We start from the raw sequence: 17,083 nt of genomic DNA on the forward strand, positions 1-17,083 counted from the left end.
GTTAAATCAGTGAAAAATGTATTAGAAAAATAAAGCAGGTTTTAATGTATTCTTGTTATTTTTGTATCGAAATTTCAATTAATATAACTTTTGAACATTTTTGCATGTTCGAATGATCTACACCATTGTCAAATTAACCAGATTTCCGTGTTTCGAAAGAACCAGAAATGAAATGTCAAAAATACCATGGCACTAGTACAATAAGTACAATGTAAAAATAAGATGCTTTCACGGTTATGCTAAACATTCTAATTGTAGTAGTTATTCGTACCATATACAGTTCAATATTACTATTCTAGAGCCAAAACCATTCATAGTAAAAGTGAGCTTGCATATTGTTAACATCATCTGATTTAATTGTGTGCTGAAAACCACTATACTCGTATGGTTAAACTAACCTCCCATATGGTAGCTGTTACCATTTTATTTTTCTGAGTGTAGGGTTGCAAAAATCTTTAAATCTGAAAAAATCTTCAGTCAGCAAGTATGCCTTGGTGGCAGCAACAAACTCTCTACAAAGTATTAGAGCAAATTCAGCAGCTGCAAGATTCATATAGGTGGTCTATAATTCAAATGAAACTGAAACAAACGTATCCCCAGCAATCCGTTTTAGTTTTATTTATTCGACCAGTTCTACTGTCAAATTTAAAACTGGTATACATTGCCGTTCTATTTTTTCTATATTTGAAACACAGATAAAACGCTGCTGGGGCTGCCAGTTTATTTTGTTATAATTTCTAGATTTAAATTTAAAAACTAGCATAAATTATGCATCTAGAACTAGAACACTCCTGAATATGCCCTTAGAGCAAATTCAGCAGCTAGGAGTTCTATATGGAAGATCTATAATAGAACAGGAACTGGAACAAACGTATCCCCAGAAAGCAGTTCTAGTTTTATTTATTCGACCAGTTCTTCTGTCAAATTTAAAACTGGTCTACGATGCCGTTCTATTTTTTGTGTATTTGAAACACGAGTAAAACACTGCTGAGGCTGGCAGTTTTTCTTGTTATAAAATCCAGATTTCTCGGTTGATTTTTCATTAGGGCGTATAAGAAAGTGACAGTTTCTCTTTGTTTACTTTCTCTTCTATTAATTACCAAGCGGTTTCATCGTTTATAACTCAACTCTTTGCATGAAATGATACCCGATTATTTCGACTTTCAAACCGAATAGTGATATCAAAGAAAATTTTTTCAATCACATCACAATAATCGAAAGAGAGAGTGATTAAAGGGAAACTGTCACTTGCTTATACGCCCTTTTGAAAAATTAACCGAGATTTGATAGATATCTCGTCATTAGTGCACCATTACCCGTTCATTAACACTTTTAATGATCGTGTAAGGTCCGCTGTACAAATTTGGAATGTCATTACTTTAGTAATCATTAAAAATGACTATGAATTCTCGTGTAAGACCCGTAATGAAGGGATCAAATTTACTCAAAATTAAGTAAGAAATGATCAATTAATAGATACATTTGCTTTGCTGTGTACTTTGACATAACTGTCAGACGGTCAATATTTCTTCCGCCATTGCTCTTCGACTTTTTCGAGTTTAGTGAGCTAGAGCAATTCAATGCGAAACCGCACAAAGTAGAAGCAGTATTTCCTAGTGAATATCGTTTTCATCCAGCTCGCAACCATCTCACAGTGGAGAGTGGAAAATAGTCGATGTACTGAAAAAGTATGGCCACCAACAACTATTTTGGATTTCCGCATGGTGCGACGCAGTACGGGTAAGTAAAAATAGTGCCGATGGGTGTCTGTCATTATCTGGTCAGCGGGAGTGATGAAAATTGACCGTGATATATATTAGTTGACGCAAAAACAGGATTTGAAATTTGGCCAATGGAAAATTTTTGGTCTTGAAAGCGGCAGCAGGCTGCGCCGTGATGACATTGGGATAAAATTAAAGGAGAGGGAGAGAGACTGCTGAAATTGATTCTGAGAGCATTTGTGAGAACGTTGCTTCTGCTTAGAGACGTTTTAGCAGAAATTTTAGTTTGATATAATGAGATTTTTTATATGTACATTTGGTTGCAGCAGATTATGAAATGTTGACATATATTACACTCAATTTTTACGTGTATATCATACATTTTGAACATCGCGTTAACTTTGTTTTCTAATAAAATTTAAAACCCGTTAAACGACAACGTAAAATTCTAATGAATTTCTTTTTAATTTTCGCCCGAATGGTTTTCAACATTATTTCTTCACACCTATGAACCTACGAACTACCTTTCAATGTCAATGTGTACAATGGCCTGTTAGTTTTTAATATCAATAGATAATTGTTTCCTTTTCCTTACCGAGTTATTAGTTCTCATCAAATACCTTTTCAGTTATCAATAACATGAATTACTATATTTTTGTTTATAAAATATATCACGCATTTGTTACACCGCCTAGTGAATGTGAGGCTGAGTACAGTGAGCCAGAGAGTGTCTGATTTACCGGCAACCTTTTTTTACTCTCCCGGTCATACATAATGGCTGCCTGAGACGCATCATTTTCACACAGTTTAAGACGTCGACTCCAGAAGGTGAAAAATCGATCGATTCGTTTTTGCGGCTCCGCAACCCGCTTGACTGAATGCGCATTCGATATATCCTTTCTCGGCGGACCCGGAAAAACTTTCATTGTTTGCATAAGTGTACGATTCACTGTTATTCATGTACGTTGTGTTTTCTTCTCCGGCGACGACGACGACGACGATTTTGACGTGCAGTACGACGGCTACCGGAACAGCCTATCCAACAACGCAGACGGGTTATGCAGTAGCAACCGCGGCCGCACCGGCAGCAGCAGCAACTTACGGCACCCCAGCGGCCGCAACACGCCCAACGGGATACGATCAGGCTTACCAGACGGCAGCCACTCCTGGAACATACGCAAGTAAGTTTTAGTTTTAGACTTCCATCATTATAGCATATAGGAAAAAATCATTAAACCTATATCATTTCCATGTGTTTCGTACCTTCACCTTAACAACACCAATCACTATATCGAGGTCAATGCTCTTGCATTCACCATGAATAGGAATTTTGAACGGCATCATGGTGATGATTTTTTCCATTTCCTTCTAGTTATTTTAACATTGTTCCTTATGTTAGTTGTAACAGCAGCATGCGCCTGAATTAGATGTAGGTAAATGAAAAAGCGAGTATTGAATCGAAGAAAATAAAATTGGTGAACTGATGCTACCGGCACACTCGTGTCGTTTGCGCTCGAGAAGTCTAGAACTGACCCGGGACAGTGTCTTCAAATAAGCATTAAACAGCTGAGATGTGAGAGAACCCAATCTAAAAAAATCAGGTACTAATTTCAGTTCGATGGTGATTAAATTAAGCTCAAAATTTGCCTAAAACAAACACGTTGTCAGCAGATTAGAGCGAAGACTGGGTTAGGTTCGTCGTCAAGCGTAATTGACAAGATTTGTTAAGATTTTCGTTTTACCGATACCGATTTACCGATGGAGAAAATTGGTGAAGCTTAGAAAAGTAGGCTCTGATAATGATTATTGTTACCCAACCTCAGTGTTGCACTGACAACACTTTCTTCAATGTTGGTGCAATCAAGACTATTTTATCTACATCGATGTACTTCCAGTATAGAAAACGTAAATTTTATCAGACACTGTCGACACTTCACCAATATAGTTTAGTGTCATGAACGAAAACTTAGAGCATAAGAAGGATGACTTTACATCTCTATGAAAGACAGAAAAAATTTAATTGTATTCATGAATCACCTGAACACTTGTTATTTTTAGCAACAGCAACAGCGGCGACCTACGACTACGGTTACGGTCGTACCACCCAAACCTACGACACTAGCAAGACATACTACCAGCAGGCAGGAGCAACCGCTGGTTACACCGCAGCTCCAACTGGCTACGACACATCTGGTGCGGGAACAGCAAAGGTTATAAACTTCCAGCCGGCCACACAAGCCACCTACGCTGCTCAGCCAACACGTGCTACGATTCAAACGGCCAAGGCACCGCAGTACACCGGCCAACCGCAGCAGGCATACGTCACACAAACGGGAGGTTATTCGCAGACGGTAAACAGTACCCCAAAGTCAGCTGCTGTAGCCCAACCGGTAGCACCGAACGCCAATACCTACGCCGGTTACGAGACGGCTCTCTATAGTGCTGCTACAATGTATGTCACACAAACTCAGAATAACAAACCCGGTAATCCGGTAGGTGGTCAGCAAGGACAAGGTGGTGGTTGGCAAGGGTAAGCTCAATACCAACTCGAAATTAGGCTGTATCACTCACTAACCTCACTATCCTCCTCCGTACAGGTACAAGAAAGGACCGATCGGAATGCATCCATTCAACAAACCTCGACCTAAGCTTCCTCCAAAGCCTCAACCGATTCATTATTGCGATGTTTGTAAGATCAGCTGTGCTGGGCCACAAACCTATCGTGAGCATTTAGAAGGTCAAAAGCACAAGAAGCGTGAAATTCTGCTGAAGCAAGCTTCCGAACCGGGTACTCCCGCACCGACTAGACCTCCCAACAGTCTTCATTGTGAATTGTGCGATGTTACTTGTACTGGAAATGATGCATATGCTGCTCATGTGCGCGGCGCCAAGCATCAAAAGGTGGTCAAATTACACACCAAACTAGGAAAGCCTATTCCGGCTTGTGATCCAGCTCCAAACTCGGAGGAAAAAAAAGACGGTGAATCCGATGAACATGACGAATCTGTGAAGCCTGTTGGAAGTGATTACATTGAAGAGATCAAAGATGACGAGGGCAAACTGGTCAGCTTCAATTGTAAACTGTGCGAATGCAAATTCAACGATCCAAACGCAAAGGAAATGCACATGAAGGGACGTCGTCATCGATTACAGTATAAGAAGAAAGTTCAACCAGATCTGTTTGTAGACATAAAACCAACATTGAAGCAAAAGAAGATGGCCGAAGCTCGTGCTCATCGTCAGGCTTTGCACGAAGACTACTGGAACCGTCGTCGTATGGCAGAAGCAGAACTGGATGACGGAGATCATGGAATGCGCCAATTCGGACGACATCCGTTCTACGGAATGCTTCCAGGTCGGCGTCCAGAGTCATCCGATGATCGTCATGTTGTTGCTCGGCATGCTGAGATTTATCCGAAAGAGGAGGAACTTTTGACAATTCAACGTATTGTTTCACATACAGAACGTGCTTTGAAGCTCGTGTCAGATGCTATGACTGGTGGTAAAGAGGAGAAAAAGGACGGTGATGCAGAAAAGAAAGACAGCAAGGATGATCAAAACAAGCCGGATTCTAACCAAATGATTTCTTTCCACAAGGAAGCTGAAGGAGGTAGTGTTCGCTTGTTGAAAGGAGTTATGCGCGTTGGTTTATTAGCCAAAGGTAGGTTGAATGCTGAAACAATGCGAAACATTCGTCATTTTTTATTTTTATTTGAACAGGTCTTCTTCTACATGGCGATAGCACTGTTCATCTTGTTGTGCTTTGTGCCGAGAAGCCAACTACGTCACTGCTTAAACGTGTTGCTACCGAATTACCGATTCAGCTTAAGAAGGTCACGGAAGAGCACAAGTACACGGTTGCAATGGCTCCGGTTGAGGGTGCCGTTATGGTGTCGGATGGTACGATTACGGTGAAAATATCCCTAACATCGCCATTGTTGCGCGAAGGTAAGTACCGAAAGTTCCTTTTGGCTGACACAGCTTATGCTTTTGATGCCATTCTCAATCCTTCAATCGGCCAGAAGACAAATCACGATTTCGAGTTACCAGTTTCAATGATACAATTCCACTGCAGTTAAAACCAGAAGTTTTTTTCAATTTTTCTTTTATTTAGAATGGATATGGGTACATCGTGCTCCTGAACATTGTGAAATTGGTGTTTCGAAATCAATCAAATTGCGTACGATTTGCTGAGCTGAATCAAATATGAATAGAAAACGTCTGGTTTCCAATTTGTTTCACACATTGTCACAGCTCTGCTTGTTTAGTACGGTGTCTAAATCCATAACGCCTGTAGCAAATCTATTTTGTTCGATTCTGTAGGTAGAATTTTTTCAGCCGTTTAAAAAAAAACAGTATTTACATAAAAAATTTACGTTTAATTACGACATTGAAGGAAAACAGAATTGATATCTGGATGAATAAGATTCCAAATCTTTGACTTTGATAAGCTTATGTATGCTAATCGTTTTCGATGATGTTTGGGAACAGATAAACATATCGTTTTTTGCTTTAAAAAAAGTGATCATATATCTTTGCAATTAAATACTATACACTGCAATTGAATTAACTGAGCGGGAACATGGTTGAAGCTGAGTTATTTATTAGTAGTGTTCTTTAAACCTTCAAAAGCTAGTGGTTCCCGGATTCCATGCATTCCATACCAGGGGGACTAGGCTACGTTACCCGCTTAAACACACAAACCGATGTTGTCATCGAGAAAATTCTTTTAACTCTCTTCTGTTTAAAAAGCACTTAATGTGTACTGATGAGCTCAATTTCTAACTGTATATTTGAATAATCTAATTCATTATTCTTTGATCAAACAATTTTCTTAAATGATAGTCAACAGATTCTATCGGAAAATCTTTCAAATTAAGTAATTGTGTCAAAATCATTGTTATTTCAATTGAAAAATTGTTTCAAAAATTATTTCACTGTCGGCAATATTTTAGGCTTTAGCAAATTCCGACAAGTTTGGTTTGATCAAATGAACAACTACAGATGCCTTGCCAAATCATTAATTTGAGACATTAGGATTCAAGAATTATCTAAATATTCGGATGAATTCTGTAGTGGTAGTGGTTCAAGTGGTTTCAGCAATTCCAGAAGATCTTAGACAATTATAACAAAAATAGAAGGTAGTGGAAAAAAAACTACTGAAATTTTTTTTAAATATATGGATGAAAACCGAAAAATTTGTACTTTCTGAAAAAAATCATTACATTCCATATGGGGTTTTGAAGCATTCGTAGTAGGTTTCCGAGTAAACCTAGTATACATTGAAATATTCCGAAAGGCTTCAAAAAGAACAACCCTTTCCAAAATAGTAACCTCTGAAAGGACGTTTTTCAGGGAATTTGAAAGCAATTTTCCAGAATATATAAAGTACATAAAAGAGAATTTGTATTAGCATTGGTAGGAGAAGGTCTGGATATACCTTGATAAACAATACAAGCTCTACACAAAATAACGTTCGTTTAAAAAAATGATGTTTTTCGCATGGTGGTAAAAACACTAAGACAGATAATCGTGAAAGAAGTGCGGCTTTGACATTCCCTTCTCGCTGATTGTCAGCCACAGCAGCACCTTCTTGGGGCGAACTTGGTGTGTGAAATGAACTTCACTTCTTTCGTGGGGGAAGTAAAATACGAAGTGTCCTGCCAGTCGTTGCCATCCAGGGTAATTTTTGCACATTTTTTTCAAATGCTAACGTTAGACCAAAATTTGGATTCACATCAACTAGAGATCATTGTTGATGTTGAATGGATTGATTTGAAACAATTATATTCTAGATTGAAATTAACGTTCATAAATCAAATTTAAAAATCTGTTAACTGTTTTAAACAAACTTTATTTCTGTGCAGAGATGTCCATCTCCTCTGTGTGACGAAGAGCAAGAAAAATTTCTCCCCTCGCACTGACAACTTCAACGAGAGCTCTTCTCTTTCACATTTATACACCACTGTTGTATAAAGTGTGCACGCATCATGAGTGCGTTTGTTTATTTCCTTTTACCTCCTCCACTGAATCGCACCTAAGTGCTAGAGCATTAGCTAATAAATTTTCTGAGGTGGATGCAGATACTTTCACAGAGGTGTACACGCCGGTGAGCACTCTGGTGTATGGTTTGCGTAGAAGAAGCGTGGGACACGCAAAATCAGCAAAATAAAACAATTTATCGTAAAATTTTCGGTTTTCCTTGCAAATTTTTCATAGCAAGGCCTGATCTACTCTCTATTAATTGAAGTTCACAGAAGTGTTCGCTCACCATCACGCGCCAGTGATCACTTGGGTGTATTTAGGCGAGAGCACGTGAGAGCGATTCTTGCGAATAGAATGTTATTCTCTCGCACCAGCTTCTTTCAACACAAGCACGCACTCAAAGTCTGTCTGTCTGGACACTGAGAAGAAGTGCGCTTTCCTCTTTGTGTGGAGCGTAGCAAATGTATCCGCAGTGTTTAATTGAAACCTACGCCCTGGTGTATCACTCTAGTGAAATGCCATCTCTGTTTCTGTGTGTGCATTACAACTAAATGGTAACGCGGATATGAAATGTCACAAATCAAATCCGTCGTCTTACACGCTCGTTCAATGTTCCTCTAAAATGAGTACAATTTCACTCACTTTCGTTAAAAGTGGAACTACTCTATAGTGAGTAAAGCTTGTTTACTCACTTTTGAGTAAATATGGTAGTTGTCAAATTCTGAGTAACACTTACTCAGTGCTATAAATGGGAAAATTAGCTCGAGTGAGTAAATATTACACAATATCATTCAAATTATCTAAAGAATTCTTCATTTTAATCAAAACTGCGTGTAAATTAAAAACAATGCAACATTTTTTAATATTTTTTCAATTCTCTTATTTACATTTTGTAGTTTTTCCATATAAAGTTGAAAATGTTCTTTAAACTCTCTCACGTATCCTGGAACGAAGGTTGCACAAATGTGGCAACGAAAAACTTAAATCATTATTAGGAATAGGAGGTATAACAACATTACCTTTTTATTTTCGATAGACTTCTTCATCTACCACGGCTCCAACCTGCTCCTTTTTTTCAAATTTACTTTTTACAAAAATCATTGAACGTAAATTTTCACAAAACGTTTTCAAAGCTCTGTGAGTAAAACTTGTTTTTAATTTAGAAGCTGAGTAAAAATTACTCAGTCTTCTAAATCAATATTACTCACTTTTTGACATTTGCACTAAATAAACAAAAGTGAGTACAAATTACTCACTTGAGAGTAACATTGAATGAGCGTGTAGCAAATAAAAATTATAATACGGAATGCTTCGATGAATTTTCATAGACAAGTTTTCCACTATGAGGTACACTGTCAGAGTGACGGTTAGCTCGTTGGAATTTATATATATGTATTTGGTCTTAGCACTGGAAAGGCAAACGTCGATTTTCGTCTTCGATAGAAAATTTAAATTTTTGTTATGTGTTATTATTTGATGCCACTGGAAATTCAATAAAAAAATGCAAGAGATTTTCAATTCGGAAAATCTTTGCGTCTCACGGCAACAGTTAGTGCAATCATTTTTTCTATACATTCGAACGGAGACGTTAGTTTTCTTCTGTCATAGGTACGTCACAGACCGGCAAATTTATGTAAATTTTTACCTACAAAGCGAACAAAATAGACTTAATCAGGAGTACTTGTTGCGAATAAAAATCATCCCTCCAAATTGTGTTGGCCGATCTAAAATCTGACTGTACTATGTATGTGGAAGCGACATGCATGAACAAAAATAAACAACTAAATTGCAAACAAAAACAGTTTAATCGATATTTTACCATACATAAAACATCGACGGGTAGCAAACAACCCCTCGAACGAAAATGCACTCCACTTCAGCGGAAAGTGTTGGTTAAACTATTTTTCGCCATGCATTGTTGAATCGATAGAGAAAAAAGAACAAAATATCTGACGGAATCAATCTGTGGTAAGCAAGATAAACGGACGGAGTGGCTGTTCAATAAATCCGATGCCCATTATCTTGCTTCTTCGGCCATCTCGAAGCATCTGTAGCATTCATCGAAGGATAATTTGTTCTGCCTCCCCTCAAACCAAAAAAAACCTTATCAATAGTCCATAAGAAGAAGAATATGAATATGTATAATGAAACCACGACCATACACCGAGCAGTGCACAGAAGAAAAACAAACAATTTGGATGTCACATCGCATGTCATTTTCTATGTTCTCTACCCACATATCTCGTTGACCACGAATTCTTCTCTACAGTCGTGAATGATGTATGAAGATGATGACATCCACGTTGGTGTTTGGATAATGATGCATTGATGATGGGCTCTAGATTTGATATCGCTTACACGAATATCAAGTATCAACCAAGAGAAAAAAAATAAACTGTGCTTAATGGATTAGCTAGGTGCACATAAATCGAGCCACCACAGAACAAATAGTAAACTATTGAAAGGGATTCCAGGAAAACTCTGAACAACCAAAAAAAAAAAAACTGCACTCCCCGTAAGATAAAAAAAAACAGGATTTTTGACCATCAGAATTTCCCTACTTTGCCCCTTAGGCCCCAGAAACTGATTAATGGTAGTTATCGCTTGGTTGCGAAACAACTGCAATAAATTTTTGTTTATCCTCTCATTTCACCTGCAAACTGATGACTATCATTGATCCTCTAGCAACAAAACAAAAATAACTCTTGTGATTTGTCTTTTGTGCTCTCAGTAGCAAAATCAAGCAATGGTCAAACACCCTGTCAATAAAACTGATTCATCGTTTTTCTTATATTATCTTTTCTCGTAAACGAAAAAAAAACGAAAATTAAAATCAAACCAAAAACACACCCGTCGAAACGAAATAAATACACTCTTGACAACAAATCGAACACAAAACGAATCCACAATATCAGATGCAACTAGTACAGCTGCGAACGAGCAAGTCGCCCCCAGCTCGGAAGATTTACTGCCACGAGAGCCCTGTCTCCAGGCACTTGCCGCACTGCGACACGCGAAGTGGTTCCAGGTTTGTGTGTTGAAACTACATTTACTTCTATTCTACTTTTATCAGTAAATATTATTTGAACTATTATTTTATTTATTTTCGGAATCGAAAAACAGTCGGGAACCGTCGAGCTCGCATCACTAGTCCTACAATGAAATTTAACGATTTGATTTTTTTTGTTACGCTGCTGTCAATCATTTAACTTTAAGGGATAGTTATCTTATTTGGGGTTTCACGGAACCTTCATAAACTATTAAGTTAATCTGGACAAAAGTAAACAAGTTTAATCTAGAATTATAGAAAAAAAACATCCATGCTTTGAACCCAAGCAAGATTTTCGTTGGTACTAGACCGATCGATTTTTCGCAATAGATTCAATGTCGTGTCGTTAGTATCAAATTTAGTTTTATGTTATAGTATTCAAGTCTAAACAGTATTTGCATACAATATTCTTAATCTTTTTTTATCGGCTTCAATTGTTCCTTCAGCCGTAGAACATACGGGGATCTGCTGTATATAGGAGACGTTTCCATTCAACTCGATTCATGACTGTTTGCCAATAACCCTCGGTAGCAACCTCGTGCGACGGCGAACTTTGCTTGGCCAAAACGTTAAGGGAAGCTCAAACTAAACGCGAATCATCCACGAGTCTAACCATTTCGATTTCATTGCCGTCAATCTGAATTCGTAGTTTCAGTCCGTTGTATGTTCCCTCCATCTTCTCAAAGTTGCGTCCATAACATCCACAAAAGCTAGCTGAGAAAAGTAGTTGAACGGACTTGTAGGAAATCGTATCCTCGCTCTTCTTATTATACCTTCCAAAGCAATGTTGAATAACGGACTCGGAAACTCATCATCTTAGTTTTACTTTTTGCAATATTTCAATGGACCCGATACTCGAACAACACGCCTTACTTGGTCCATCGTAGCCTTGAACAACAGTATCAAGTTTGTCCGGAAAATCGATAGTCCTGCATGCTCTTCCATAGCTGATTTTGATCGCTTGTGTCGTAGGATTTGAGACACTACCTAGTAGGCAGTGTCCCGCAGTGATTGCGTGGTAGATTCCTTCCACTGTAACATCTTATCCACTTAGATGTGATGACCCAGTGTAATGTTCTCGATTTTTCACCACCGTATTTTAGTAGCTGTTACGATAGTTGTTCAACGCCTGATTGTTTTTTAGCCGGCCTATATTCTCAATTTCTTGGAGATCTAAGGTCGACAATCTATCGTCTTTCGCTCGGGCTCCCAAGTTCGTTATCTCGCCGCTACCTCGTTCTTTAATGTGCATGCTACTTCTCAATAAGTTCGTAAGAAGATTTCCGTTAGTGTCCTTGGACACATCGGTCTGTGGCACATGATCTGGTCTTTCTGGTGATACATTTTGTCTTCAAAGAATCTATAGGCAGTTTGAATCCACCTCGTTTCGCTTTTCAGTTAGATGTATATTTCCCGAACCATCTCAAAGTTATGTCACAATATCAACGTGCTCAGCGAAACCAATGAACTGAAAGGACAATCTAAGGATCGCGAGGCTCATATCAATCTTCTAATTCACTCTTCCAATTATTTTTTTTTTCAAAACCCTGAAAACAGTATTAGACATGAGAAGCGACTTGAAAGGAGCTCAGCTACTCGGACGTAACACATAAGTCGTTACTTCGGTCAATCGCGTCAAGTAATGAAGGCACCCGTATTCATGCATAATCTACCCTCAATTCGTGCGATAGCTCTTAGGAATAGACGAAGACAAAGAAGCATTTGGGGTTGATTCTTGTAGGTGGCGTTCAGTAGTGTGATTCCGCGGTAGTAGCAACATTCTAGTTCACCGCCAAATCGTCTTTCAAATCTCAGAAATAATCCAGTGCTTTTAGATAAAGTAGATGCAGGAAAACTGTCGTCTGTCGGATTGATTCCGGCTATTGATGCTTTGTCATTCGTATGTTTACCTTAGTACTACTTCCAACTGCCGATCATCTAACATTCGGTTGTAGGATAACTACAACTGACATTTGAATTTTCTATGGTTTACAGGGTTTAACTTACGATCCAAAATTGGACAAATAAGAATGTACATTAGGTTAATTTTCCAAGTTCAAACTTCTTTTTAAACGAAATGTGTATGTCGTAACCTTCGTTTGACTCCGTCCAAATTTTGCACCGTCTTCGGTAAATTCGTCTTGAGCTGTATCTCGCTCATAATCGTGTTTCGCAGCTTCTGAAACTCCGCTTGACGATCAGCCATTATTTATTCATTGGGCTCTGATGTGTTTCAAGGCTTCATGACTCTAATGGCAAGATACCAAAACCGACCAAAATAGAATGGGACAAATATGTTGCTTGAGGGAAGGCAACATAAATTATTTTCCAGGCACTCCCGCATACAAAATTCCTATTTGATGGTCCCGGCCGTGATGCCACAGGAACAGATGGCTTAACACACGAACTTCGACAGCCTAAGGTGCTTAAATATCACCTGTCACCTTTCCTCTTTTAGTTTCCGTATTCCTGTCTATGAAACTATTTACAGCAGTTTTGACGTAGGCTTGTGCAATTGTTCTGCCCACTGTATCATCTGTCAAATTTATCTATAAAAATGTGAAACAAAATGCTTTCAAAAATGTATTGACTGTTTTCATTGGATTTCATGCATCATAGAGTAGTGTTATTAAAAAAAACTCGTCTCATATTTGTTACATCATTGACCTTTGAATTCCAGTTCAGTTGTGTTGCAATGAGCAGCTACGCAGAATTTCCACAATCCGGGTTGTCACATCGGTTTTGGTTTTTAAAATCGAAAAACTGACTTTCTTTTCGTTTTTCGATTCTCAAAACAAAAAAAAATCATACTTTATAGAAATTAGTCACTGTTTTCCGAAGGTGGGCACTTTTGAACCGCACAGAAAGAAATCTTATTTTCAATAAGTCCAGTAGATGCAAAAATTTATATCTCCTAGCTAAGACCAAAGCACCAAAATAACATAATATGAAGAAAAAAAAAATAACCCATTCGTGTGTATGTGAGTGAAGCAAATCTGCCAACGGAACTACAATATAGTAGGATAGAGTTAGCAAAGATTAGTGTTTTGAAAAATTCAGCCGTCTTTGCAGCACAGTACACTAATTGTCTTCTTTCGTTTGTGTAATCAAGGCTAGAGCAACCGGACTGCAATCCTGTGTGATGATCATGAGAATCATGCGTGATCTCTGCCAGAGAATTCCTATCTGGGGCCACATTTCGCAATGGGTAAGCACGCCATCCGTTGAAGTCGCCCTTGGTGAACTGATTGTTCTAATTTGTTTCTCGTCAGGCCATGGAACTGTTAATCGAGAAGGTCATCTCATCGACCGGTTGTCCGTTGAGTCCGGGCGAATGTATGCGCCGTGTGATGGAGGCTATCGCTTCGTCTATTCTAATTCATGGTCCCGGTATATTAGATCCGTGTGAAAAAGAACACGAAGATGCCCTGGCTGGACTCAGCAAACAACAACGAGAGGATATAACCGTGTCAGCCCAAATGTTCCTACGATTTATTGCGTTCCGACAAGTACATAAAGTTCTTGGCATGGAACCCTTACCTCCGCCGAAGTTTGTGGGCAACCGAAACTGGCGCTTCAATCGCAAGCGCAGGCGATCTGGCACTGAGGGGGCCGATAATGAAGGTGAGTATTTTTATTTGTAACAACAGCACAGCTCAGTTTTTATTCGTTTAATTTTTCTAGCCGACGGAAAGATGGTCAAAAAGGAAAAGGAGGAAAACAAGGACGGTGGTACCAACAACGCTGTGGTCGATATGGAGACCGAGGGTGGGAAGTAGTTATGATAGGTTTTTTTTCTCTGAATAGAATTAACTTATGCGTAATTAAACTGAGATGTCTTGAACACTGAATTCGAGATTGTTGCGGATGCTTATCTTTGAAGATATGTATTACTTTGAAGTGAACTCAGATTTAAACCGTTATTAAGAGAACGATTGCATATGAATATAGGACATTTGAAAACTACTAACATTTTTTGTCTCCCTGTCTTAAAATGCAATATTTGGAAGAAGAAAAAAATACACACACTATTATATTTTCCCCTGAAACTGATCAGAAAGTGAAAAACACGCAATCTATTGAACGTCAATTTTGGATCCTCTGGAAATTTTATTTCAATCAAGTATAAACTAATTTCTATTGCAAAAACATGAAAAAGCAAGACTAACTTTTAAAACAATCTTTTTGGAAAACGACAAAAAAAATGTATGAATGTATTTTATTCCTACTAAATCAGATAACCAAAATTAATAGTAATGCAAGAAAATTTTGAATCATGCGAAACACAAGCACCTCCTACTAATATATTGCTCTGTTGGAACGGCAGTGTGCATCGATTAGTATCCTACAGTATATGGTACGGTAGAGATAAGAATAGGACAACTACACTATGAAATACATGAAGCAGGATTGACATGCTCTAGCAAAGCAACTGCAGATATTTTTGCAGACACACTTTCACACAGACACGCATACATACTCAAGTTTGAACCAGTCTAGAACGACGATTTAAAATTGTAGTTATTTCATCCAAATGGAAATAAAAATACCACATCAAATTGTTAAACAATGGATTAAGTCAGCAGGTCCATTCTCTAGAACGTATGAAATAAACCAAGTATTTTCTTCTCGAAGGATGAACATAAAGAATATCGTTTGTTTTACTTACCATTCCGGAAAAAAAAATCTTAATTTCATACATCTCTTGACACTTGAGCTCAGAATGGTTCGGATTTCAACTTTGCTAGAACAACGCTCTATCTTTTTTCACGTTAATTTGAATATGATTCTTTTTGCCATTTCTTTCAACTGTTATATTTTGTGGTTACCCCTTACCCGTTGCCACATTCTGATGATCTGAGCTAGTGATCTGTGACAATAATATAGCTTTAAAATGAGTTTAAGTACTTCCGATTTGGTTCTACCATTTCTGAAAGAATTGTGCGGAAAGAAAAAAAGTGCGATTTGTCGACAACGTCACAACGCTTTCAAACAAGTCAATAATTTTTCAATTCATTTCAGATGTCTCCGTTGAAATTGGTAGGATAAAAGTTTTTTTTAATGAACGTGTAAGGGTAGTAATGATGAATTATCCGTACAAATTTGGAATATCATTAGTTTAGTAATCATTAAAAATTAAAAATGACATTAATAATTCTCGTGTAAGGGCCGCTAAAGTATGGTTTGTCAGTTACTTCACCTATACAGATGAATTAAAAAAAAATCGCAGCAGGCGTGCGTATCTGGAGTGAAAATTTTTGGCTATCGTTAACATTTTTTCGTGAAAAATAGTGAAAAAGTGAAATCCAAAGGTTCAAATTTCCACGCTCTCCGGTTTTCGTGGTGTTAAAATCTAGTCCGGACTGCAGACAGGATGTCGTTTTGCGTGTTTACACCGTTCATACAACGAAACAGCCATTCAGCAAATGCGCAATGACGATATCCGAAGGCGGAGTTTATCTGCCGTTATGTACCGAACCTGAAATCACAGAGAAAAATTTCAGCATGGAACAGCAAGATTGCCCCTGCCAAAAAGATGTTACACAACGTACGAATTAATTTCGGACCTCAGTGTGGTGCTGGAACTCGACGAGGAAACTGTCATAAGGGCCAATTTGCATATCGGTCTCTTGCATCGTGACAGGAAAAGCTGGTGAAGTAACGCGGCTTTTTTACACGATTTTTTTTTAGTTTTGTCTTATGGCGTTTTCGTTTTTAATTTGCACTACACCGGTGCAGTGCTACACTGTGGCATGAATAAACGAAAAAAATGACGAAAACAAACTACAATAAACGATTCCATTGCACAGAGCTACACCAGTGGTATCGGTGCAGAAAAAGTGTAGCACTGGTGTAGTGCAATTAGCAAAAGCGAACGGTGTAGGTACAGCTTTTGTTACACCGGTGTAGTGTAATTTAAAAACGAAAACGACATTAGAAATGCACGAAGCGTCGAGATCTGGTGTTATAGCCTGTTCGCACTATACCGGGAAGTCCGGGACGTTTTTTTCTCATCGGCGATGACTGAGCTGCCGGCGTGTGTATGTATTGGAATCCCGGATCCGGGATCAAATCCATTTGGTTGCCACCGATATTCCTCGCCGAGTTTTTCCCAGTACCAACGGTGCGAAACAAATCATTGGCAACATCCTTTTTTGTGAGTATGGCGCTCTCAGGTGAGTCCGCATCGAATCTCGCACATAGAAGAGTAATGTCGAATTTGTGCGCGCTAAAATAGCACTGCGCATCCATACAATTGACATGGTATGTTGAATGTGATGCCGTGCAATGGCGTTGCTGAACTGAAGATTGATTTCGCTCCAAGCAC

At 38.4% G+C, this 17,083-nt stretch overlaps 1 protein-coding gene across 2 annotated transcripts; it reads left to right on the forward strand.

Annotated features, from left to right (window-relative positions):
- Positions 1-1,546: 1,546 nt before the first annotated feature.
- On the forward strand, positions 1,547-15,405 carry LOC131427299 (zinc finger RNA-binding protein). 2 transcript variants are annotated; one of them, XM_058590361.1, is made up of 9 exons: positions 1,547-1,740; positions 2,736-2,902; positions 3,780-4,251; positions 4,319-5,382; positions 5,442-5,669; positions 10,622-10,734; positions 13,868-13,963; positions 14,028-14,379; positions 14,440-15,405. In XM_058590361.1, the coding sequence occupies exons 1-9, from the start codon at positions 1,691-1,693 to the stop codon at positions 14,532-14,534; spliced, it is 2,637 nt and encodes an 878-aa protein (XP_058446344.1). In that variant the 5' UTR covers positions 1,547-1,690; the 3' UTR covers positions 14,535-15,405. The 2 variants fall into 2 exon arrangements, with proteins under 2 accessions (XP_058446344.1, XP_058446343.1); XM_058590360.1 differs by lacking the exon at positions 1,547-1,740 and having other exon boundaries at positions 2,556-2,902.
- Positions 15,406-17,083: the final 1,678 nt, after the last annotated feature.

This window comes from Malaya genurostris, chromosome 2 (assembly GCF_030247185.1).
Source record: "Malaya genurostris strain Urasoe2022 chromosome 2, Malgen_1.1, whole genome shotgun sequence".
NCBI lineage: Eukaryota > Metazoa > Arthropoda > Insecta > Diptera > Culicidae > Malaya > Malaya genurostris.

Coding starts and splice junctions, on each gene's coding strand:
- LOC131427299 (XM_058590360.1), top strand. CDS start 2,680: ATGTACGTTGTGTTTTCTTCTCCGGCGACGACGACGACGACGATTTTG. Junction 5,383..5,441: donor CGTTGGTTTATTAGCCAAAG/GTAGGTTGAATG, acceptor TTATTTGAACAG/GTCTTCTTCTACATGGCGAT. Junction 5,670..10,621: donor ATCGCCATTGTTGCGCGAAG/GTAAGTACCGAA, acceptor CCACAATATCAG/ATGCAACTAGTACAGCTGCG.